Source organism: Lissotriton helveticus, chromosome 5_1 (assembly GCF_964261635.1).
Source record: "Lissotriton helveticus chromosome 5_1, aLisHel1.1, whole genome shotgun sequence".
Lineage (NCBI taxonomy): Eukaryota > Metazoa > Chordata > Amphibia > Caudata > Salamandridae > Lissotriton > Lissotriton helveticus.
Genome location: NC_136065.1, coordinates 278,382,565 through 278,409,938, shown reverse-complemented (window position 1 = coordinate 278,409,938; position 27,374 = coordinate 278,382,565). Strand labels below are relative to the sequence as shown.

The 27,374-nt window shown below is 48.4% G+C and overlaps 1 protein-coding gene across 1 annotated transcript in view; it reads left to right on the top strand.

Annotated features, from left to right (window-relative positions):
- Positions 1–27,374, top strand: part of LOC144752444 (uncharacterized) — a 351,451-nt gene that overhangs the window by 100,791 nt on the left and 223,286 nt on the right. Inside the window, exon 8 of the mRNA XM_078640371.1 lies at positions 4,506–4,679. Within this exon, the coding sequence (XP_078496497.1) occupies positions 4,506–4,679 (174 nt within the window). The remainder of the gene's footprint in view (positions 1–4,505; positions 4,680–27,374) is intronic.

The window sequence follows — 27,374 nt, the reverse complement described above, 5'->3', positions numbered from 1 at the left end:
CTTCAGTTGTCATTGCATTCCTTTTAGTATTTAACTGGAGCGCCTTAACAATACAATATGCAGCCACTACCTCCATCAACATTGTCAACCCAGTGCAATGTGAAACTATAGACTACAAAAAGATATAGGAACTAATTCCCCAACGAGTGGGCTGGGTCAAATTACTGTTCTAACTCCAACTTGCGCACTGATGGTGACATGCTGAGATTTAGTGCTTGTCCAACGAAATGCTGTTCTCTTCTGACATCTCCAGTGAACTGAAGGTCATATGTTCCAGTGCCAGCAAGGCTTGTCCAGCTTTTCATTCTTCTGAGGTTGGTAAACTTGAGACCATTACATTAGGTAATACTAACATTTGTAATAAAACGTCAGGAAATTGCGGAACTGTTAAATATAGCCCAGTATGTTAAAAAAAGTTATGTAAAAAAGAAAAACAAAAAAAACAGTTATGTCCGTACTTTTATAGCCAAAGAATTTGTATGTTCTTGATTTTGTTTCTTGTTTGTTTTTTAATTTATATATATACTGTATGGTTTCACCTGCTTTGTTGAGAAACAACTACACTGCCAAGCAACTCTTAGTATTCAGTGTTGAATATACTGTACTGTTTGTATTTTCTAAAAAAAAACAAGTGGTCGCAAGGGTCAAATTTATCCAGATATCTACTACCCAAAAAAACCCAATCTCTTATAGGTATTTTAGTGTACTATTATAAGCTTTACAAGGCTCACTACAATTTGCAAAATGCAATGTATTATTCCATCAGCATTGAAAAGCATATTTAAAAATCTAGTGCAGTTGGCGCAGAATGCAAAATGTGCTCAGTGTGTGATACATATTTACATTTATACATATAGATGCACAAGAACAACACACGTTATCTACATGTTATAACCCACAATACCAACATGAATACATCAACGTCTTGACTCAAGTACAACTGATATGCCTGTGAAAATGCCATTGATTCGGCCCATATGGAATTAAACCACGGGTCTCATCAGGACAGCGCCGTGTGTCTAGTTTCCTTATGTGCAAGAAGGTTTCTCCATTGCAACTATATGTCGCGCCATACAACAATCATGATGTTGATCTCCGATTCATGGAAACAGGCTCTGTGACTCAGTAGGGACTACCCAGAATGAAACATGCTGTGTCCGGATTGTCCTTACTGGGACCAGGTTCTGGCCTGGCATTATGGGCCTGTTCTTGATATTTGTTATATAGACTGTTTTTATTTTCACCACTCCTCCTCAATGACTTGTTATTGTGATCATGCTGTTGCAACCTGTTATGAAGCATTCTATCGAACCAAATAATTTAAATAAAGAAATACAAATTACATTTCAAAAATACAAATTCAGTTGTTACCTCAAAACTACACAATTACTGTTACAATAATAAACTGTGCAGTGTTTTAACTATGGTAGTAATCCGCACACAGTTTTTCATATGGGTCAGAACATTCACTGTAAGAACATTTTTGCAGCAGGAATCTGCTTGTTATGTATGGCGGTCACACAGGGACTCTGCTGTGAATAATCGATTCCAAAGCTGGTTCTTCACTGCTATGACGAAGCAACAGTGGGGACGTTTTCCATTATTAATACTTCATATGAAATTCCTGGCTGCTCTTTCAGGGCTTTCATACAGCCCATCATCGCTGCACTGGCTCTATGTTCAGCTTCGGAGAGGAGGTGGTGGGGAAAGCAGAGTGGTTACTGGGGGAGGTGATAGATTGCATTTAAAAAGGGATGAAATGACATATTATAAATGTTGCCCTATTATGTCCCTGTCTAGCAGTTTAAGTCTTGAGCAGTTGATTCTGGGAACCATACATAACATAAATTTATAGATGGGTAAAAGGTGACTAATGGATCTTTTTCACCTCTGGGTTCTGAGTGACATCGTGGATAACCTAAACGCCGCTCAAATTGTCTATTGATGTAATCAGAACCAGTAGTTGATTCACTGTTGCCCATCTATAATTCTGTATATTTTCACACGTCGCTTTTGGCTGCTAGTGGAATGAACCAGAGCAAGATCGAAAAGATGTAAAGGCAACCTGAAAGCAGCGCCTTTAAAGTACCTTGGTCTTTGGCTGATCAATTGAAATCCCAGAATGATGCGTGACCCAATGTCATCTTTATAATCCCATTTTCACCACTGTGCAAATTAGTAGTTGCTTGCTCTCTTTTGATGTGGTCTTCCTTCCAGAGAGGAGATGGTGTTGCATAGGCTCTGGATATATACAACTGTCATCAACAACACTCTGTTCTTTCGACTGTTCCTTTTCGAGGTAGATGAGGATCGGGCAGGAGGAGGGAGCTAATGTGTAGTACCTTAGATCCAATTTATGGGTGAATTTATCCTTACTCGGAGAGCTGTGAGTGGCAGTGTGATTACCTGTGCCCCAAGCCTAAAAGTAAGTAAGACTGAGCCTGCAAAGACCAGCACCCACGAACTAACCACAGAGAAAACCATGAATTGAAATAGGACCACCAGAGGAATTTCCTGCTTTGTTAATATTTCCAGCTCAACAGGAACACGCGCTGCTCCCAGGTGTACCATCTCGTGCATGCCACGGCTAGGGTGACCAACTGGCATTGGTGCAAATTCAGGACGGTGAGTTTAAAAATTCAGGACACAGGGTCAAAATTCAGGACACAAATTCAGGACAGGAGGTCAAAATTCAGGACAATTGGATACGTTTTACAGACACATCAGAGGTCGCTCAATAGTATTTAAGTAAGCCCAGCCATATCCAAACATATTCAACCATTTGCAAACCTATCCATCATGTATCCTTCCATCTATCATTTCACTCATCCATCCCTTCATTCATCCTTTCACTCATCCATCCATTATCCATCCATCCACCCTTTCACCCTATCCATCTGTACACTCATCCATCCACTCTTCTACCCATCCATCCATTCACTCATCCATCCAGCCATGTACCCTTTCACCCATTCAGCCATCCTTTCACTTACTCATCTATCCACCCAGTCACTCATCCTTCCACCCATCCACCCTTTCAGTCATCCATCCATCCATCCACCCTTTCTCTCTCCATCGACCCTTTCACTTAGCAATCCTTCCATCCACCCACTCATCCATCTACTCATCCACTCATGAATCCATCCATTGACCCCATCACTTATTCATCCTTTCTCTCATCCATTTATCCTTTCACTCTTTCACTCATCTATTCATCGTTGTGTCCATCTACCCTCTCTTTGACTCACTCATCCATCCTTACATCCACCCTTTCACTCATCGGTCCATCCATTCACCCTTGCACTTATCAATTCATCAAGCCATCCACCTTTTCACTCATCCATCCTTTCACTCATCTATCCATCCTTTCACCCATCCAGCTACCCTTCCACCCATACATCCAGCTATTTACCTTTTCTCTCTTCCATCCTTCCACTCACTCATCAATTCATCCATCCTCTCTCATTATCCATCTATTCAATCGTTCATTCATCCATTCACCCTTTCACGAATTCATCCAGCCATCCGCACATCCCTTCACTTACTCACTCACCCACCTTTTCATGTTAATTTTGAGCTGAGCCTTTTTGAGAAGAGGCCCATCAAGAACTTCACCCTCGCTGCAGGAGTCATTCCAGGACTGGGACAGAAGCCACCCAGGGCAGAGACAGGATCCACCACAGGTGGGGGACAGGAGCCATCACATGCCTGAGGGAGGGGGGGACAGGAGCCATCACTGGGGGGGGGGGGGGGGTAGGAACCATCACAGGAGGGGGGGGCAGGAGCCACCACATGGGGGGACAGGAGCCATCACGGGGCTGGGGGGGGGCAGGAGCCATCACAGGAGGGGGAACAGGATCCACCAGGGTGGGCACAGGGGTGGGCATGCAGTATTCTAGTATCATCTTGGTCTCTTCCAGGGTGGGGTAGGGCTCCTCACCCCCTCCTGGACAAGACAACGAGAAGACAGGCTCTCTTTCCAAAATGTTAGTTTTGCCATCCGCAACGGTGATGTATAGTACTTAAAGGAGATACTCCACGAGAACTCATTTAACATTGTCCTCCATACTTTGTTAATCAGTGTGGGTGCGATTATGCCATTTCTTTATTTTATTACATTATAGACTGCATGTTTGAAGAACCAAGGTTTGTTTACAATTTAGTGACAGTAATTAAGCTCTCAGTGGCGGCTCCTCTATGGGGGCGTTTGGGCGCCGCCCCCCTGGTTTCTCGCCGTGGGAGAAGGCAGAAACAAATGGTAGTTATTACCATAATAACTACAATTTGTTTCTGCCTTCTCGCACGGCGAGAAAGCAGAAGTTCCTGGTTGGGGGTGGGCGGTGTTATTCGAGGGCAGGGGGAGTGGCTTGCCCACTGTTGTTAATACTGTCTGTTTGGGCAGCCTGAGTCCGCCCAAACAGACAGTATTAACAACAGTGGGCAAGTCACTCCCCCTGCCTTTGAGTAACACCGCCCACTCTCCCTGTTCTATCTGTATGCTATAGCATACAGAGAGAAAATGACGCGGGTGGGGCAGCGGCCGCACCAATCAACAACGAGGCGGTGGAGCAGAGGGAGGCTGCCTGCCACCTTCCTGATGACAACGAGCCCAGAGGAATTCAAATGCAGCGACGGCGGGAGTCTGGAGCCTCGGGACTTAAGAAAAGCGGGAAGCCAAGGTAAGTTATTTATCCCACCTCCCCCCCCCATCCCCTCCGCGGCGACAACCCCATTTCCACCCCCCCCCACCCGCCCGTAATGCCGGCCGCGACTGCAAAGCACAATCCCCATAATAGCAAATCCAGACTGAGATTCCATATGCAGGTCACATTTAGAGTTCATAGCTGCATAATTAACAACAGATAGTTAGAGTTGTATCTGGCCTAACCTGAATCATCTTTAGCTGCCACCCTGCCAAGAAAAGACCAGCGTATGTCAGGTATAGAAAATAAAACGCAGTGCTCATGGTTAAAGTTTGGCCACGTTGCGAAGTATTGCTCTAGAGAGATGTGGTGGATTGTTGCCTGCTCTGTTATGTGTCACACTGTGCAATTTAATGTTATTTGTGAAATGGTGATATTGTTTAATTAATGCACAGCTGGCGAGAGTACCATTGTTTCACGGTGCTCAGGTGAAAAAATCGGGTGTGGCAGGGGAGGAGCGAAAGAGTCGAAAAAGGCAGTATGGCTTAGTAGAAGTGAATGCAGGCCAGTCTCGTTCTTTTATAGGAGAAGACATCAATTCTGCAGGGTTATTTAACTGCTTAGCGGCAAAGAATTGAAACAGCCGCAAACATACATGATACTAACCTGGCACCAGTATGGGTTATCTGTCAAATAGAAAACAATGCTATGTCTGTGATAAATTGGAGGCCAGGCCACGTAGTAATAACAAGCAGGTCAAGTGGAGGTGCGCAGGAGGGGCGGATATTGGTACTAATAATTTAGCAACATTATACTTCAATCATGTGCATTGTCACAGAAACACATTAGAATGTGTGATCATTGCTCTGCAGAGAGGCCAACAATTGGATGACCACGCATTCTGCACACCTTTTTGACTCCGTGACAGGCACCGCCCTCAGCCTCAACTCCTGGGCTTAGCTCTCAATTGTGGTATGCAGGCGATTCGGTTTAAAGCATACACTGTACAAGAGTAATATGCTAAACAAACAACAAGCAAAAAAACAACGTTCTATGAGTTTTCCTTTAAAAATGAATATAAGAACAATATTTTTGGATAATTTATCAAAGAAATAGTGCTGAAACTTGAATCTACATATGACAATTTTTACAAACCTTCTGGGAGGACCCTATGAAACGTCGATCTCTCTTACGCATAACTGACTTGGTCTTAGCCTCACCACTTTCAAATTCCACCAGCCACCACTGTAAGCTCTGTGAAGAGAACTACTTGCTGCCTAGGTGTAATCAGGGCCGGTTCTAGGATGTGTGAGGCCCCTCTAAATTGCAGAGACATGGCGCATTCAGGGCTGTTTGCATCTGAATAGATGCCCCTGAAGCTGCAGCCCCCTCCTCCCAGTCACCTTCAAGCACCTCTTAACAGCTCATCAAGGGCTGGAGGTGTGAGGGTTGCCATCCCGCTGTGCATCTCTAATGCTGCGGGGTATCTTAGCTTTGGAACAGCATAGGAGTCAAGAAGGGAGGTGGGTGGAAGCTGTGCCCGGTTAAAATTACGGACAAATGGCGTCCGTTAAAGAATGCTTCACGGACAACGGACAGACGACCGAAATTACGGACTGTCCATGAAATTTACGGACGGTTGGTCACCCTAGCCACGGCATCCACCTTGCGGGAGCGAGCAGTGGAGCGCAGGGGCCATTTGTTAGTAATTAGCGTGGTCGCGCTTGTTGCTTTTGCTGGGTAAACTCTCCATTTGTCATATCAGTTGTGTACAGCAGGTGGCGCCATTGTATAACTTGATACTGAAATAGCCCACTTTTACAGGCTTGTTTTATTTTGTTCAGGCACCAACTTTAAGCTAAGTTCTCTTAAGTTAATGTACTTTTATTATCGAAGTTGGTTGGGTTTATAGAGGAAGCCCAAACAGGAGCCATTTTGCAGTTAAGCATTGCATTTTGAAATGTTCAACATACATGTACCCTGACTCGCAGTTATTTCTTTGTGGACATTATCTAATTTACTTTTTTTCCTGTAGCAGCAAAGGGGAATGTAGGCGTTTTCCAAAACGTAAATGTTCGCATTTATTTAGCATTGTCCCCATTTTAATTTGGTCCATCCAATAAGGTGGTCAACATACCAATTAAACTATATACGTTTTGGAGTCATGCCTCCAATGTTGTCGTTTTTAGGTGATTGTGGTCATTGCTGGGACTTTCCACAATGCATACTTTCCCGGAGATATGGTGAGTGATCGTGTTTTTATATACTGTAAAATCAAATTACTGTTGCATATTAGTTGTAAAAAATGATAACCAAGCAATTGTGTGCTGCTGTGGCAACGGAGACCAGTGTGCCGATTTCACCTCCAGACAATTGGGAGAACACCTCCCAATGCAATGCCAAATAGCCTGTTTCCATTTCCCATCACATTTGGATCCTGTTTGAATTTTTTTATGCACGATTGCTGACGCTTCCAAGGCTGCATGGGTCCTCAGTCACCTGGACACCGAGTTCCTAAATATGTTATGTTAATGTTATGTTATGTTTATTGAAATTGTAAAGCACACTGCTACTCATGAGTGTCCCGGCGCGATGACTTGAGGGGAGCAGGAAACTATCGGATTTTTTTTTTTTATTTCAGTAATTTTTTTTATTGAATTTATATATACAAGGTGCATTGCCCTTACATGGGTAGTAATGAGACGAGACAAAAAGAAGAAGATACAAGAGACGAAAGAGATGCCCGGGGGTGGGGGACAAGGGAGAAATACAGAAGTAACAATGGCATTTGGCATTTCTGATTGGCTGCGTAGTTCTGGCGTTGCATCCTGCATATCACAACGCCCGCACTCACTGAAGCCCAGCGAGAAACATTAGAATCAGACATCACAGGTGACGAAATCGAGAAGGCAGTAGGCAGTTTCAAAGACAACAAGGAAACTATCAGATTAAAAGATAAGTTTTGAGATTTTACTTGAACGCAGACAAGTCTTCAATGGGAAGTGCATGCCGCCGGCCCCCGAGTCAGAGACTTACCTCCCAACCTCTGGAACTGAAATCGGGGAACCATTGCTAGTCGGAGGGATGCCGATCTCAACAGTCTTGAGGGCAACGGTCTTGAGACCACTACTGTGTATTTACACTGCTAAACAACAACACAAATGACTGCCAGAGATTCAACTTCAACGGTCTGCAGCAATTCTTTGTTCTGGTGTGCTTGTCTGAATTAAATGTCACTTAATTACAGCCACACACCACTTCGGAGCCCCAGCATCCTACATTGGTTTAAATTGTTCTATTTCCATCAGCTGTTGGGTAAATCCTTATTTAATGGATGGGTGGGGCTACAAATACCCCAGTCTTTGGTTATGGTATCTACTACCAGTGGTTCTGTAAATCTCCCGTGAGGACTGGACCTTTTACTTGTGGTGTTACACGGTCTGCTTTATCTAGTCTCTGACCACTATTTTCTTTAATAACCCACAACGTGCTTTCCTACAAGGCAGCACGCCGCCCACTTTTATATTTTTATTAATAGTAATGGCTGCAGGTCCACTTTAACTATTGTGGCTGCGCATTTTTATGTATTTAAATTGAAGCGCGGTCTGCTTGAACTATAGCGGCTGCGCCTAATTATTTAATTTGCAGCTCGGTCCGCTTTAAGTATAGCGTACATGCTTTTTTATTTATTTAATTTTCCAGCACGGTCCGCTTTAACATTAGTGGCTGCGCTACAGATCCTTTGTTTATTTATTTGTAATTTTTAGATGAAAGCGCCACATACCGCGCTTTGACTTTAATGTTGTCTGCGCCCCTTTCTTTTCATACTGCTCACCGTACCCTAAATACGGCAAGTAGCATTTAAATAAAGGGGCACAACCATCATTAAAGTGAACTTGCATTTGCGAGAGTTTGAGCTATTGGCATTATAAATAACAATGCCTTTTATATGAGTGTTGGGTTTAAAAACACAGAAATAAAAGACATTGTTATTTGCAATGCAAATAGCTTAAATTCTCGCAAATGCGAGACCTATTGCTTTGAAAATGCTTGTTTTCTTTTATGAAGCGCTGGCATGTGTGGTTTCATAGCGCTTGAGTGTCCTATAATACAGGTCTAGTTCAGAGGAGTTGGCCTAATGGCTAGGGCGCTCGACCTCGGACCTGGGGATCTGGGTTCGAGTCTCGGTAACGAGGCCAAAACCTCCTGTGATTCTGGGCAAATCACTTAATTTCCCCGTGCCTAAAATGAAAGTGTGTCTTCATGTAACGTAACTGGAAAATATGTAAAGTGCTCTGATACCTGATTCGGTTCGGGTCTAGTTCGCGCTACATAAAACTCTGCAAAAAAAAAAAAAGCGCTGGTAAAAGAGAGCCTCGGTTTATCAAGTGAGGAACAATGATGGCTATTGTGACCGGATACTGATTTCTCCTGTATCAGTCTGGGTGAGGGCGAGGTTCCACATTCACCAATCTTTACGCTCTTGTCTGCCAAAACGTGGTACACTTATCTGCCACTGTTGACATGCTTGTGACCTCCGTCTTTCTCTGGTTGTCACCAATAGCTGTGTTAAAGGTGAAAATGTCTTTAGCAGGTAAAGGGGGTGGGGGGGCTTTGAAAAAAGGACAAGCATTACTCAGCGCACATTTCCTGCGCCTTTTGTTGAGATGAAAACTTCTGTTTCCATACTCTCTTCCTCTTGGCGGAGCCAGCAGAAAGCTCTTTATATTAATATTCGGGTGCCTCTCAGATGAAATTGAATTAAAGTGGTGACCCATCTGTGTGCAAATCTCTCTGCATGTCTTGCTGAAGAGAAGGAGAATGATTGAGAGTGAAATGGCCCAATTTACAGGGTCAGAGTTTGTCTATGTCAGGCGGTCAGTATTTTAAGGGAAACGGGGAAATGCCACTTGTTTCAAAATTCTGCCCATGGACAGGGCCGGACTGAGAACTGAAAGCAGCCCTGGCAAATTTTGCCAATCCAGCCCCCATCCGGCGCTACTAGGAGGGTCTGGGGGCGTTCTCCCCAGGGCCGGACTGGGAACTGAAAGCAGCCATGGCAAATTTTGCCAGACCAGCCCATGTCCTGCGCTACTAGGTGGGCCAGGGGGAGTTTTGGAAAAAGACAGAACAAAATGGTGAATTTTACAGCACATTTTCATTACATATTCAATTGTATCAACTTTCAAAGCACAGTAAATAGTAGATGATGACCTTAAACAGCACCAGGTTACCCACCCAGTCATATGTACCCATAGACATTCTTTCAGAGAGCACCAAAAATTGACAAGTAGTGAATCCGAGAGAACAAAGTAAAAGTGAGACAAGCCCCCACATGGTATGTAGCGAGCAAGCACAGTGAGCAACCACTACTAGGGGGAGTTTGGGGGGGGTTGTCCCCCCAAGAAAAGTGTGGAGACAGAAAGGCCAAAACAAAGCATTTTTCAACACATTTTCCCTCCTAAACCGCACTGATAACATCACCATGTCTGCAACGAATGAGGCAATCCCAATATTTGTCACGTCATCCATGTACAACTGAGCCAGTTGATAGGTATAATGGATGATTCCATCAGAATGCCCTTGAGCCAGAGAATAATTAAAGACATCATCTTTATGCCATGGTCTCTCCTGGGCTGGGTGTTTGTGGTCGATGCAGGGGTGGCAGTGCTGCCAGAAGACCACATGCCATGACAATAGGTGCTACGCTTGTTTCCCAGACATTACCTTGTATTCTGGGACATATAGTTTTGTTTTATGGACCTGGGTCTAGATTTTCATGCAAAGTGCTGAGGCTAAAAGGTCATGATGGGGTGAAAGCATCACACGCTGGTCAGGAGTCATACAGTCTGTTTTTCAAAGCGAATCACAATTTCATCAACCAGTGGTGAGAAAAATGAAGACAATAAATGTTTTTGACACAGTGTTTGGGCCTCCTCATTAGCTACCACTCACTACACCTAGTCTCTGTATGTGTGCCTACATACTTGGGTCTACAGGGTACTGCTGACATGATGCCAGCCGTCATCAGTGGCTTTTCCTGGTGCCACAACTTTCTTTTCCATCCCCCTCCAGAAGCGGTGTGCCCCTGAACCAGCCGGCATCCCATGGTGGACTATGGACAGGGGTGGACAGGGAGTGAGATTTTATTGATAATTTGAAATAAATACTTTAATCTTTTTTTTATACCTCACTTCTCGGCCTGTCTAGTCTCTCCCAATTGTGGGGAGGAAGTTAAATCTTCTTTCCTACGCTTGCCCGCCGTTGGCAAGGGGTAGTGGTCTAATTCGCCACACCCCAGGCTTTAAACAGATGACGGGCTGGGCGTGAAGTGCACGCGTGCTGGGTGTGTGGCACTAGCGCTCCAAAGGCAAGCCTGTCTGCGCCTGTCCATCGCCAGGAGCCGGGACCCCTGTTTCTCTGTCTCCTAAGGTCAGTCATTTTAGTTAAACTTACTCCCCCAAAACTCTCCTTGATATACTTGAAAGCTGCACGCTCTTAACATTGGCAGATCAAAGCTGTGCTAATTGCTTCCCCCAAATGTTAGCGGGTCCTATGAGTTGCCTTGCGTGTAGAAATTGTTGTAAGACTAATGCTCGGGAAAACACTAGGTCCAAGGCCACAGTGTCTGTTAACACCTTTAATACTGATACTGTGAGGACCTGCCCTTTATATCAGTGGCTGCCTCCCAAAACTCTCTACCTGGCACACACTCCTAATAATTTTCTATGAACCATAACATCCCTACCCAAACGTGCTACCGAATGTTGGGAACTTCTCTCCTCACTTAGGCCTGATGTGGACTTTTTGACAGAGTCTTGACTAAGCCCCAGCTCCATTCCTTCTGTTACACAGGCTCTCACAGAAAACTATCACATGATTAAAGTAGATAGAGTTGGGCTACCACCGAGGGGGCGGGGCATTGGCATTCTTTTAAAAGAAACCATTAAAGTTTCTCCTATTAGACTCCTTGAATTTGGAGTGGGTAAAAATGTGCATCCTCAAAATTGAATTTTCGCCTAACAATCACTGGAAGGGAGCTTTGCTGTACCACCACTCCATCTTGTAGCTCCACAGCCGTAGCCAGCCGAGCTTAGTCGTCTGGTCTAGTCTGAGCCAGCCCGAGAGACCTGAGGAAGCAAGGAGGAGAGTAGCTGGTAGGTGGCGAGAAAAAGGACAGCTAAGCGGGTTCTCTGCAGGTAGGATCTATGGCCCTCTATGGCCTTTAGTGCAGTTCTCCACTTGATCCTGCACTCCCTGTGCCCACTACCCCTCAGGGGAGGATGTGAAACACAGCAGCAAGTGGAGAACTGCACTAAGGCCATAGAAAACCCACAGAAAGAAAGAAACACAAGAGTGCACAGACTGAAGCAGAAAGGCCAGCCAATGCACAAGAGGAGTCAAATAGGCTTGAGCAATTGCATCCCGGGGAAATCCAGGCACCGGTGTATCGGGTGTTCAGAAGCCAAGGGCACAGGCAGATCTCAGTGGTGGAAGGAGCCTGACTGTTGAATTTCCAGTGCCCCACATCTCTCGTCTCCTGCTGGAGTGGAGCGGAGCGGGGCTGAGGAAAGGGGCCAAGGAAAGCGGCCAAGGTAAGCGGCTGGCGAGGGGGAGTGAAGTGTGAGTGAAGGGTGAGGAGGAGCGTGCACACGAGCGCGGCGGCCATAGTGGCGCGACACAGAGAGTGAGCCCAGGCCGCTGCAGAAGCGGCCCAGCTAGGTCTGGGTGTGGCTTGAAGGGGCAGAGGAGCTCCCGCCCACATCAACCCCCTGTTCTCATCCACCCTCCATTTTCATTTCCTTTTCCTCAATATCCAAAACCTCTGTTATTTATGTATTTAACCACAGCCAGCAGTGAATCACTGCAATATGCGGCTGCCCGAGGCCACTGCAGGAGGCCAATCAAGAGGGCTGCCCTCTAGTGGCATCGGACATCCCACACACCCCCACTCCACCTGAGGGGGCAGGGACTCTGGTGGAGTCTGAAAAAACAAAACGGTGTGTGGAGGGTCGGGGGGAAATATTTAATGACCTTTCTGCTCGCTCCCCTATACCAAGGTAACAAACACACATAAGAGCAGACCAGGTCTGAAAAACGGTGTGTAGCTGCAATGGCATCCGTGAGGCACTGGTGGTGAGTGTATGAGACAAAGGGTTGTAAACTGTTGGTCACAAACAGGCTAAAGTAATTCCCATCAGACCACCCATATGGTGGAGTTTGCATCATATGGGAATCACTAACCTTCCCATCCCAGGTTCGACCATGTAGTGTCGATACGGGAAAGGTTGACAGGAACATGATCTTGTTGTGACACCCTGAGGTGATATGAATGGAAAAAAGTGCAGTGCTCAAAAAAATTTGTAATAAAATAAAATAAAATTGACTACCAGGACTCCGAAGAACATTGCAATAGAAGTCCAAGTGTCAAAGATTAAAAACACGCCAAGTAGTAAGACTACTCAATGGCGCTGTGCAGTACGGTCGACATGTTTTCAGCTATAAGAGCAATTAGCCCAGCTTTCTTCAGGACCTTTGACAGAAAAATAGCTACTGCAACTACATACGATGTGTTTTAAGTGAAAGATAATAATGAAAATGTACTGATACAGAGTTACATATATACCAGGAACTAATATACTTAAATGTCCACTGGAGGGAAAGAAAAGTGTCTTCTTCCTATAGAGAGAAAAAGAACACAAAGACAGTATGTCAAACAACACCAAGTCTCACACTTACACTCACCGTACACACACATAGACCATGCAGACACACCTGCAGGAATAATTTACATTCTGCATTTCTAAAAAGCATATTAGCTTGATCACTTAGAGGCATTTCCTCTCAGTGATACTCAGCCAGCTTTGTGTGGGTGATGACCACACCTCACCCGGCAACCGCTCGGGAGTGTGAGGCCCCGCTCTATAGTGTAGAAATAAAAGACACAGTAAGAACACAACTCTACGATGCCCAACCCAATGGTTCTACACATATAACCCAACAGACGTGTGATAGTAAACAAAATGTCACACCCAACACTGACCACCACAAAGATTACTTCGGGGTAAATAGAGATCGCACATCCTGCGATCCTAAACATCACCCAGTTAACTGATGTAAATGTGTATCTCTAGGTGACTCCTTAGAAAAATAATGTATACCCTAAACCAATACACAAAGAGTTTTAAGAAAAACATATTTTAAAGTGTATCGGGATGGGGGAAAAAGCTACAGACCTATTGGGGACTCTAGCACTGCTACATGAGTGGGGGGTTACTGGAAAACGCCCCTGAGTGGCTACCTGGGCCACCCATATTCATGGGCTTCTAACCTCTATAGACATATCAAGAGGCAGAATACCCTGGCCCTAAATCTGATTGAAAAATAGGGGCTAGGCCAGGTTCTGCTAAACTGGCTGCTACAACAGGGAATAGTTATTCCAGTGTCCCGAACAGGACTTTACTTAACTCGAGTACGAGCACTCTATGACTCACCTATCCGTCGGTCTCTTCGCTACAAAAACGAGCGGAAGTGGAGGTAAAAGTGGTAACGCCCTTCCTCCTTATAAAGCTCCCGTTAATTAGGTAATAAACCCTCCATGGAGTCATGATTGAGGATTATTCGCTCGTTTTTGTAGCGAAGGTACCGACGGATAGGTGAGTCATAGAGTGCTCGTACTCTAGTTAAGTAAAGTCCTGTTCGGGACACTGGAATAACTATTCCCTGTTGTAGCAGCCAGTTTAGGTTAGAAGCCCATGAATACTACCACTATCAGTACCACCACCAATACTACCAGTACCACCACCACCAATACTACCAATACCACCACCACCACCAATACTACCAGTACCACCACCACCAGTACTACCAGTATCACCACCACCACCAACACTACCAATACCACCACCAATACCACCACCACCACCAGTACTACCACCACCACCACCAATACTACCACCACCACCAATACTACCACTACCAGTACCACCACCAGTACTACCACTACCAGCACCACCACCACCAATACTACCACTAGTACCACCAGTACCCCCACCACCAGTACTACCACTACCACCACCACCACCAATACTACCAGTACCACCACCACCAATACTACCACTACCAATACCACCACCACCACCACCACCAGTACTACCAGTACCACCACCACCAGTACTACCACTACCGGTACCACCACCAGTACTACCAGTACCACTACCACCAGTACTACCAATACCAGTACCACAACCACCAGTACCACAACCACCAGTACTACCACCACCAGTACTACCACCACCAGTACCACCACCTCCAGTACTACCACTACCAGTACCACCAGTACCACCACCACCACCAATACTACCAGTACCACCACCACCAATACTACCAGTACCACCACCACCACCAATACTACCAGTACCACCACCACCAGTAGTACCAGTACCACCACCACCAACACTACCAATACCACCACCAATACTACCAATACCACCACCACCACCACCAGTACTACCACCACCAGTACCACCACCAATACTACCACCACCACCAATACTACAACTACCAGTACCACCACCAGTACTACCACTACCAGCACCACCAATACTACCACTACCAGTACCACCAGTACCACCACCACCAGTACTACCACTACCACCACCACCAATACTACCAGTACCACCACCACCAATACTACCACTACCAATACCACCACCACCAGTACTACCAGTACCACCACCACCAGTACTACCACTACCGGTACCACCACCAGTACTACCACTACCAGTACCACCACCACCAGTACTACCACTACCAGAACCACAACCACCAGTACCACCACTACCAGTACTACCACCACCAGTACTACCACCACCAGTACTACCACCACCAGTACCACCACCTCCAGTACTACCACTACCAGTACCACCAGTACTACCAGTACCACCACCACCAGTACTACCACTACCAGTACCACAACCACCAGTACTACCACTACCAGTACCACCACCACCAGTACTACCAGTACTACCACCACCAGTACTACCAGTACCAGTACCACCACCACCAATACTACCACCACCAGTACCACCACCACCAGTACCACCACTACCACTAATACTACCAGTACCACCACCACCACCAATACTACCACTATCAGTACCACCACCACCAGTACTACCACTACCACCACCAATACTACCACTACCAGTACCACCACCACCAATACTACCAGTACCACCACCACCACCAATACTACCAGTACCACCACCACCAGTACTACCAGTACCACCACCACCACCAACACTACCAATACCACCACCAATACTACCATTACCACCACCACCACCAGTACTACCACCACCAGTGCCACCACCACCAATACTACCAGTACCACCAGTACCACCACCACCAGTACTACCACTACCACCACCACCAATACTACCACCACCACCAATACTACCACTACCAGTACCACCACCAGTACTACCACTACCAGTACCACCACCACCAATACTACCAGTACCACCAGTACCACCACCACCAGTACTACCACTACCACCACCACCAATACTACTAGTACCACCACCACCAATACTACCACTACCAGTACCACCACCACCACCAGTACTACCAGTACCACCACCACCAGTACTACCACTACCGGTACCACCACCAGTACTACCACTACCAGTACCACCACCACCAGTACTACCACTACCAGTACCACAACCACCAGTACCACCACTACCAGTACTACCACCACCAGTACTACCACCACCAGTACCACCACCACCAGTACCACCACCTCCAGTACTACCACCACCAGTACTACCACTACCAGTACCACCACCACCAGTACCACCAGTACCACCACCACCAGTACTACCAGTACTACCACCACCAGTACTACCACTACTACAGCCACCAGTACTACCACTACTACAGCCACAAGTACTACCACCACCACTACCAGTACCACCACCACCAGTACTACCACTACCGGTACCACCACCAGTACTACCACTACCAGTACCACCACCACCAGTACTACCACTACCAGTACCACAACCACCAGTACCACCACTACCAGTACTACCACCACCAGTACTACCACCACCAGTACCACCACCACCAGTACCACCACCTCCAGTACTACCACTACCAGTACCACCACCACCAGTACTACCACTACCAGTACCACCACCACCAGTACCACCACTACCAGTACCACCACCACCAGTACCACCACCACCAGTACTACCAGTACTACCACCACCAGTACTACCACCACCAGTACTACCACTACTACAGCCACCAGTACTACCACTACTACAGCCACAAGTACTACCACCACCACTACCAGTACCACCACCACCAGTACTACCACTACCAGTACCACAACCACCAGTACCACCACCACCAGTACTACCACCACCAGTACTACCACCACCAGTACCACCACCTCCAGTACTACCACTACTACCACTACCAGTACCACCACCCCCAATACTACCACTACCAGTACCACCACCATCAGTACTACCACTACCAGTACCACCACCACCAGTACTACCAGTACTACCACCACCAGTACTACCACTACTACAGCCACCAGTACTACCACTACTACATCCACCAGTACTACCACTACCACCACCAGTACTACCACCACCCCCAGTACTACCAGTTCCACCACCACCAGTACTACCACTACCAGTACTACCAGTACCACCACCACCACCACCAGTACTACCAGTACCACCACCACCAGTACTACCACTACCACCACCAGTACTACCACTACGAGTACCACCACCACCAGTACTACCACTACCAGTACCACAACCACCAGTACCACCACCAACAGTACTACCACCACCAGTACTACCACCACCAGTACCACCACCTCCAGTACTACCACTACCAGTACCACCACCACCAGTACTACCAGTACCACCACCACCAGTACTACCACTACCACGACCACCAGTACTACCACTACCAGTACCACCACCACCACCACCAGTACTACCAGTACTACCACCACCAGTACTACCACCACCAGTACTACCACTACTACAGCCACCAGTACTACCACTACTACAGCCACCAGTACTACCACTACCACCACCACCACCAGTACTACCACTACCAGTACTACCAGTACCACTACCACCACCACCAGTACCACCACCGCCAGTACTACCACCACCAGTACTACCAGTACCACCAACACCAGTACTACCACTTCCAGTACTACCAGTACTACAGCCACCAGTACTACCACTACCACCACCACCAGTACTACCAGTACCACCACCACCAGTACTACCACTACCAGTACCACCACCACCAGTACTACCAGTACTACCACCACCAGTACTACCAGTACCAGTACCACCACCACCAATACTACCACCACCAGTACCACCACTACCACTAATACTACCAGTACCACCACCACCACCAATACTACCACTATCAGTACCACCACCACCAGTACTACCACTACCACCACCAATACTACCACTACCAGTACCACCACCACCAATACTACCAGTACCACCACCACCACCAATACTACCAGTACCACCACCACCAGTACTACCAGTACCACCACCACCACCAGTACTACCAGTAGTACCACCACCAGTACTACCAGTACTACCACCACCAGTACTACCACTACTACAGCCACCAGTACTACCACTACCACAGCCACCAGTACTACCACTACCACCAGTACTACCACCACCACCACCAGTACTACCAGTACCACCACCACCAGTACTACCACTACCAGTACTACCACTACCAGTACTACCACTACCAGTACTACCACTACTAGTACCACCACCACCAGTACCACCACCACCAGTACTACCACTACCAGTACTACGGCCAGCAGTACCACCACCTCAAATGCTACTGCTACCAGTACCACCACCATCAGTACTACCGCTACCAGTACCACCACCACCAATACTACCACTACCAGTACCACCACCACCACCAATACTACCACTACCAGTACCACCACCACCAATACTACCACTACCAGTACCACCACCACCAATACTACCACTACCAGTACCACCACCACCACCAATACTACAAGTATCACCACCACCAGTACTACCACTACCAGTACCACCACCACCAGTACTACCACTACCAGTACCACCACCACCAGTACTACCACCACCAGTACCACCACCACCAGTACTACCACTACCACCACCACCAATACTACCAGTACCACCACCACCAATACTACCACTACCAGTACCACCACCACCACCACCAGTACTACCAGTACCACCACCACCAGTACTACCACTACCGGTACCACCACCAGTACTACCACTACCAGTACCACAACCACCAGTACCACCACCACCAGTACTACCACCACCAGTACTACCACCACCAGTACTACCACCACCAGTACCACCACCTCCAGTACTACCAGTACCACCACCACCACCAGTACTACCAGTACTATCACCACCAGTACTACCAGTACTACCACCACCAGTACTACCACTACTACAGCCACCAGTACTACCACTACTACAGCCACCAGTACTACCACTACCACCACCACCAGTACTACCACCACCACCAGTACTACCACTACCAGTACTACCACTACCAGTACTACCAGTACCACCACCACCACCACCAGTACTACCAGTACCACCAGTACTACCACTACCGGTACCACCACCAGTACTACCACTACCAGTACCACCACCACCAGTACTACCACTACCGGTACCACCACCAGTACTACCACTACTAGTACCACCACCACCAGTACTACCACTACCAGTACCACAACCACCAGTACCACAACTACCAGTACTACCACCACCAGTACTACCACCACCAGTACCACCACCTCCAGTACTACCACTACTACCACTACCAGTACCACCACCACCAGTACTACCAGTACCACCACCACCAGTACTACCACTACCAGTACCACCACCACCACCACCACCAGTACTACCAGTACTACCACCACCAGTACTACCACTACCACCACCACCACAACCAGTACTACCACCACCACCAGTACTACCAGTACCACCACCACCAGTACTACCACTACCAGTACTACCACTACCAGTACTACCAGTACCACCACCACCACCACCAGTACTACCAGTACCACCACCACCAGTACTACCACTACCAGTACCACCACCAGTACTACCAGTACCACAACCACCAGTACCACCACTACCAGTACTACCACCACCAGTACTACCACCACCAGTACCACCACCACCAGTACTACCACTACCAGTACCACCACCAGTACTACCAGTACCACAACCACCAGTACCACCACTACCAGTACCACCACCACCAGTACTACCACTACCAGTACCACCACCACCAGTACTACCACCACCAGTACCACCACCACCAGTACTACCACTACCACCACCACCAATACTACCAGTACCACCACCACCAATACTACCACTACCAGTACCACCACCACCAGTACTACCAGTACCACCACCACCAGTACTACCACTACCGGTACCACCACCAGTACCACCACTACCAGTACCACCACCACCAGTACTACCACTACCAGTACCACAACCACCAGTACCACCACCACCAGTACTACCACCACCAGTACTACCACCACCAGTACCACCACCTCCAGTACTACCACTACTACCACTACCAGTACCACCACCACCAGTACTACCAGTACTATCACCACCAGTACTACCAGTACTACCACCACCAGTACTACCACTACTACAGCCACCAGTACTACCACTACTACAGCCACCAGTACTACCACTACCACCACCACCAGTACTACCACCACCACCAGTACTACCAGTACCACCACCACCAGTACTACCACTACCAGTACTACCACTACCAGTACTACCAGTACCACCACCACCACCACCAGTACTACCAGTACCACCAGTACTACCACTACCGGTACCACCACCAGTACTACCACTACCAGTACCACCACCACCAGTACTACCACTACCGGTACCACCACCAGTACTACCACTACTAGTACCACCACCACCAGTACTACCACTACCAGTACCACAACCACCAGTACCAGCACTACCAGTACTACCACCACCAGTACTACCACCACCAGTACCACCACCTCCAGTACTACCACTACTACCACTACCAGTACCACCACCACCAGTACTACCAGTACCACCACCACCAGTACTACCACTACCAGTACCACCACCACCAGTACTACCAGTACTACCACCACCAGTACTACCACTACCACCACCACCAGTACTACCACCACCACCAGTACTACCAGTACCACCACCACCAGTACTACCACTACCAGTACTACCACTACCAGTACTACCAGTACCACCACCAGTACTACCAGTACCACCACCACCAGTACTACCACTACCAGTACCACCACCAGTACTACCAGTACCACAACCACCAGTACCACCACTACCAGTACTACCACCACCAGTACTACCACCACCAGTACCACCACCTCCAGTACTACCACTACTACCAGTACCACCACCACCAGTACTACCACTACCAGTACCACCACCACCAGTACTACCACTACCAGTACTACCAACACCACCACCACCAGTACTACCAGTACTACCACCACCAGTACTACCACTACTACAGCCACCAGTACTACCACTGCTACAGCCACCATTACTACCACCACCACCAGTACTACCAGTACCACCACCACCAGTGCTACAACTACCAGTACTACCACTACCAGTACTACCAGTACCACTACCACCACGACCAGTACCACCACCACCAGTACTACCACCACCAGTACTACCAGTACCACCACCAGTACTACCACTACCAGTACCACCACCACCACCAGTACTACCAGTACTACAGCCACCAGTACTACCACTACCACCACCACCAGTACCACCACCACCAGTACCACCACCACCAATACTAACACTACCAGTAGCACAAGTACCAACAGTACCACCAGTACCAGGTCCACCACCAGTACCACCACCACCAGTACTAATACCACCACCAGTACCACCACTGAAACCACCAGTACAACTACAAGTACCAACACCAGTACTATCACCACCACCAATACTACCGCTTCCAGTACCACCACAACCAATACTACCACTACCAGTACCACCATCACAAGTACAACCACTACCAGTACCACCACCACATATACTACCACTGCCAGTACCACCACCACCAATTCTACCACTACCAGTACCACCACCACCAGTACCACCACCACATATACTACCACTACTACCACCACCACTAATACTACCCATACCAGTAGCACAAGTACTGACAGTACCAGGTCCACCACCAGTACCAATACCACCACCACCAGTACTACCACCACCAGTACCACCAGTACTACCACCACTAGGACCACCACTAAAACCACCAGGACAACTACAAGTACCACCACCAACACCAGTACTATCACTACCACCAATACTACTGCTACCAGTACCACCACCAATACTACCACTACCAGTAACACCACCACCAGTAGCACCACTACCAGTATCACCCCCCAATACTACCACTACCACCACTACCAGTACCACCACCACCAATTCTACCACTACCAGTACCACCATCACCAGTACAACCACTACCAGTACCACCACTATCAGTACCAACACCACATATACTACCACTACCAGTACTACCACCAGTACCACCACCAGTACAACCACCACCAGTACTATCACCAGTACCACCACCACCACCAGTACTACCACTAACAGTACCACAACCACCAGTACCACCACTACCAGTACTACCACCACCAGTACTACCACCACCAGTACCACCACCTCCAGTACTACCACTACCAGTACCACCACAACCAGTACTACCACTACCAGTACCACCACCACCAGTACTACCAGTACTACCAGTACTACCACCACCAGTACTACCACTACCAGTACCACCACCACCAATACTACCACCACCAGTACCACCACCAGTACCACCGCCACCAGTACCACCACTACCACTAATACTACCAGTACCACCACCAATACTACCACTATCAGTACCACCACCACCAGTACTACCACTACCATCACCACCACCACCAATACTACCACTACCAGTACCACCACCACCAATTCTACCAGTACCACCACCACCACCAATACTACCAGTACCACCACCACCAGTACTACCAGTACCACCACCAACACTACCAATACCACCACAAATATTACCAATACCACCAGTACTACCACCACCAGTACCACCACCATCACCAATACTACCACCACCACCAATACTACCACTACCAGTACCACCACCAGTACTACCACTACCAGTACCACCACCACCAATACTACCACTACCAGTACCACCAGTACCACCACCACCAGTACTACCAATACCACCACCAATACTACCAGTACCACCACCACCAATACTACCACTACCAGTACCACCACCAGTACTACCAGTACCACCACCACCAGTACTACCACTACCGGTACCACCACCAGTACTACCACTACCAGTACCACCACCACCAGTACTACCACTACCAGTACCACAACCACCAGTACCACCACTACCAGTACTACCACCACCAATACTACCACCACCAGTACCACCACCTCCAGTACTACCACTACCAGTACCACCAGTACTACCAGTACCACCACCACCAGTACTACCACTACCAGTACCACCACCAGTACTACCACTACCAGTACCACCACCACCAGTACTACCAGTACTACCACCACCAGTACTACCACCACCAGTACTACCACTACTACAGCCACCAGTACTACCACTACTACAGCCACCAGTACTACCACTACCACCACCACTACCAGTACCACCACCACCAGTACTACCACTACCAGTACCACAACCCCCAGTACCACCACCACCAGTACTACCACCACCAGTACTACCACCACCAGTTCTACCACCACCAGTACCACCACCTCCAGTACTACCACTACTACCACTACCAGTACCACCACCACCAGTACTACCACTACCAGTACCACCACCATCAGTACTACCACTACCAGTACCACCACCACCACCACTACCAGTACTACCACCACCAGTACTACTACCACTACTACAGCCACCAGTACTACCACTACTACATCCACCAGTACTACCACTACCAACCCCAGTACTACCAGTACCACCACCACCACCAGTACTACCACTACCAGTACCACCACCACCAGTACTACCACCACCAGTACCACCACCACCAGTACTACCACTACCACCACCACCAATACTACCAGTACCACCACCACCAATACTACCACTACCAGTACCACCACCACCACCACCAGTACTACCAGTACCACCACCACCAGTACTACCACTACCACCAGTACTACCAGTACCACCACCACCAGTACTACCACTACCAGTACTACCACTACCAGTGCTACCACTACCAGTGCTACCAGTACCACTACCACCACCACCACTACCACCACCACCAGTACCACCACCACCAGTACTACCCCCACCAGTACTACCAGTACCACCACCACCAGTACTACCACTACCAGTACTACCAGTACTACAGCCACCAGTACTACCACTACCACCACCACCAGTACCATGACCACCAGTACTCCCACTACCAGTACTACCACTACTAGTACCACCACCACCAGTACCACCACCACCAGTACTACCACTACCAGTACTACGGCCAGCAGTACCACCACCTCCAATGCTACTGCTACCAGTACCACCAACATCAGTACTACCGCTACCAGTACCACCACCACCAATACTACCACTACCAGTACCACCACCACCACCAATACTACCACTACCAGTACCACCACCACCAATACTACCACTACCAGTACCACCACCACCAATACTACCACTACCAGTACCACCACCACCACCACCAATACTACCAGTATCACCACCACCAGTACTACCACTACCAGTACCACCACCACCAGTACTACCACTACCAGTACCACCACCACCACCACCAGTACTACCACCACCAGTACCACCACCACCAGTACTACCACTACCACCACCACCAATACTACCAGTACCACCACCACCAATACTACCACTACCAGTACCACCACCACCACCACCAGTACTACCAGTACCACCACCACCAGTACTACCACTACCGGTACCACCACCAGTACTACCACTACCAGTACCACCACCACCAGTACTACCACTACCAATACCACAACCACCAGTACCACCACCACCAGTACTACCACCACCAGTACTACCACCACCAGTACCACCACCTCCAGTACTACCACTACTACCACTACCAGTACCACCACCACCAGTACTACCAGTACCACCACCAGTACTACCACTACCAGTACCACCACAACCAGTACTACCAGTACTATCACCACCAGTACTACCAGTACTACCACCACCAGTACTACCACTACTACAGCCACCAGTACTACCACCACTACAGCCACCAGTACTACCACTACCACCACCACCAGTACTACCACCACCACCAGTACTACCAGTACCACCACCACCAGTACTACCACTACCAGTACTACCACTACCAGTACTACCAGTACCACCACCACCACCACCAGTACTACCAGTACCACCAGTACTACCACTACCGGTACCACCACCAGTACTACCACTACCAGTACCACCACCACCAGTACTACCACTACCACCACCAGTACTACCACTACTAGTACCACCACCACCAGTACTACCACTACCAGTACCACAACCATCAGTACCACCACTACCAGTACTACCACCACCAGTACTACCACCACCAGTACTACCACCACCAGTACCACCACCTCCAGTACTACCACTACTACCACTACCAGTACCACCACCACCAGTACTACCAGTACTACCACCACCAGTACTACCACTACCACCACCACCACCAGTACTACCACCACCACCAGTACTACCAGTACTACCACTACCAGTACTACCACTACCAGTACTACCAGTACCACCACCACCACCACCAATACTACCAGTATCACCACCACCAGTACTACCACTACCAGTACCACCACCATACTACCACCACCAGTACCACCACCACCAGTACTACCACTACCACCACCACCAATACTACCAGTACCACCACCACCAATACTACCACTACCAGTACCACCACCACCACCACCAGTACTACCAGTACCACCACCACCAGTACTACCACTACCGGTACCACCACCAGTACTACCACTACGAGTACCACCACCACCAGTACTACCACTACCAGTACCACAACCACCAGTACCACCACTACCAGTACTTCCACCACCAGTACGACCACCACCAGTACCACCACCTCCAGTACTACCACTACTACCACTACCAGTACCACCACCACCAGTACTACCAGTACCACCACCAGTACTACCACGACCACCAGTACTACCACTACCAGTACCACCACCACCACCACCAGTACTACCAGTACTACCACCACCATTACTACCAGTACTACCACCACCAGTACTACCACTACTACAGCCACCAGTACTACCACTACTACAGCCACTAGTACTACCACTACCACCACCACCAGTACTACCACTACCACCAGTACTACCAGTACCACCACCACCAGTACTACCACTACCAGTACTACCACTACCAGTGCTACCAGTACCACTACCACCACCACCACTACCACCACCACCAGTACCACCACCACCAGTACTACCCCCACCAGTACTACCAGTACCACCACCACCAGTACTACCACTACCAGTACTACAGCCACCAGTACTACCACTACCACCACCACCAGTACCATGACCACCAGTACTACCACTACCAGTACTACCACTACCAGTACTACCACTACTAGTACCACCACCACCAGTACCACCACCACCAGTACTACCACTACCAGTACTACGGCCAGCAGTACCACCACCTCCAATGCTACTGCTACCAGTACCACCAACATCAGTACTACCGCTACCAGTACCACCACCACCAATACTACCACTACCAGTACCACCACCACCACCAATACTACCACTACCAGTACCACCACCACCAATACTACCACTACCAGTACCACCACCACCAATACTACCACTACCAGTACCACCACCACCACCAATACTACCAGTATCACCACCACCAGTACTACCACTACCAGTACCACCACCACCAGTACTACCACTACCAGTACCACCACCACCACCACCAGTACTACCACCACCAGTACCACCACCACCAGTACTACCACTACCACCACCACCAATACTACCAGTACCACCACCACCAATACTACCACTACCAGTACCACCACCACCACCACCAGTACTACCAGTACCACCACCACCAGTACTACCACTACCGGTACCACCACCAGTACTACCACTACCACTACCAGTACCACCACCACCAGTACTACCACTACCAATACCACAACCACCAGTACCACCACCACCAGTACTACCACCACCAGTACTACCACCACCAGTACCACCACCTCCAGTACTACCACTACTACCACTACCAGTACCACCACCACCAGTACTACCAGTACCACCACCAGTACTACCACTACCAGTACCACCACAACCAGTACTACCAGTACTATCACCACCAGTACTACCAGTACTACCACCACCAGTACTACCACTACTACAGCCACCAGTACTACCACTA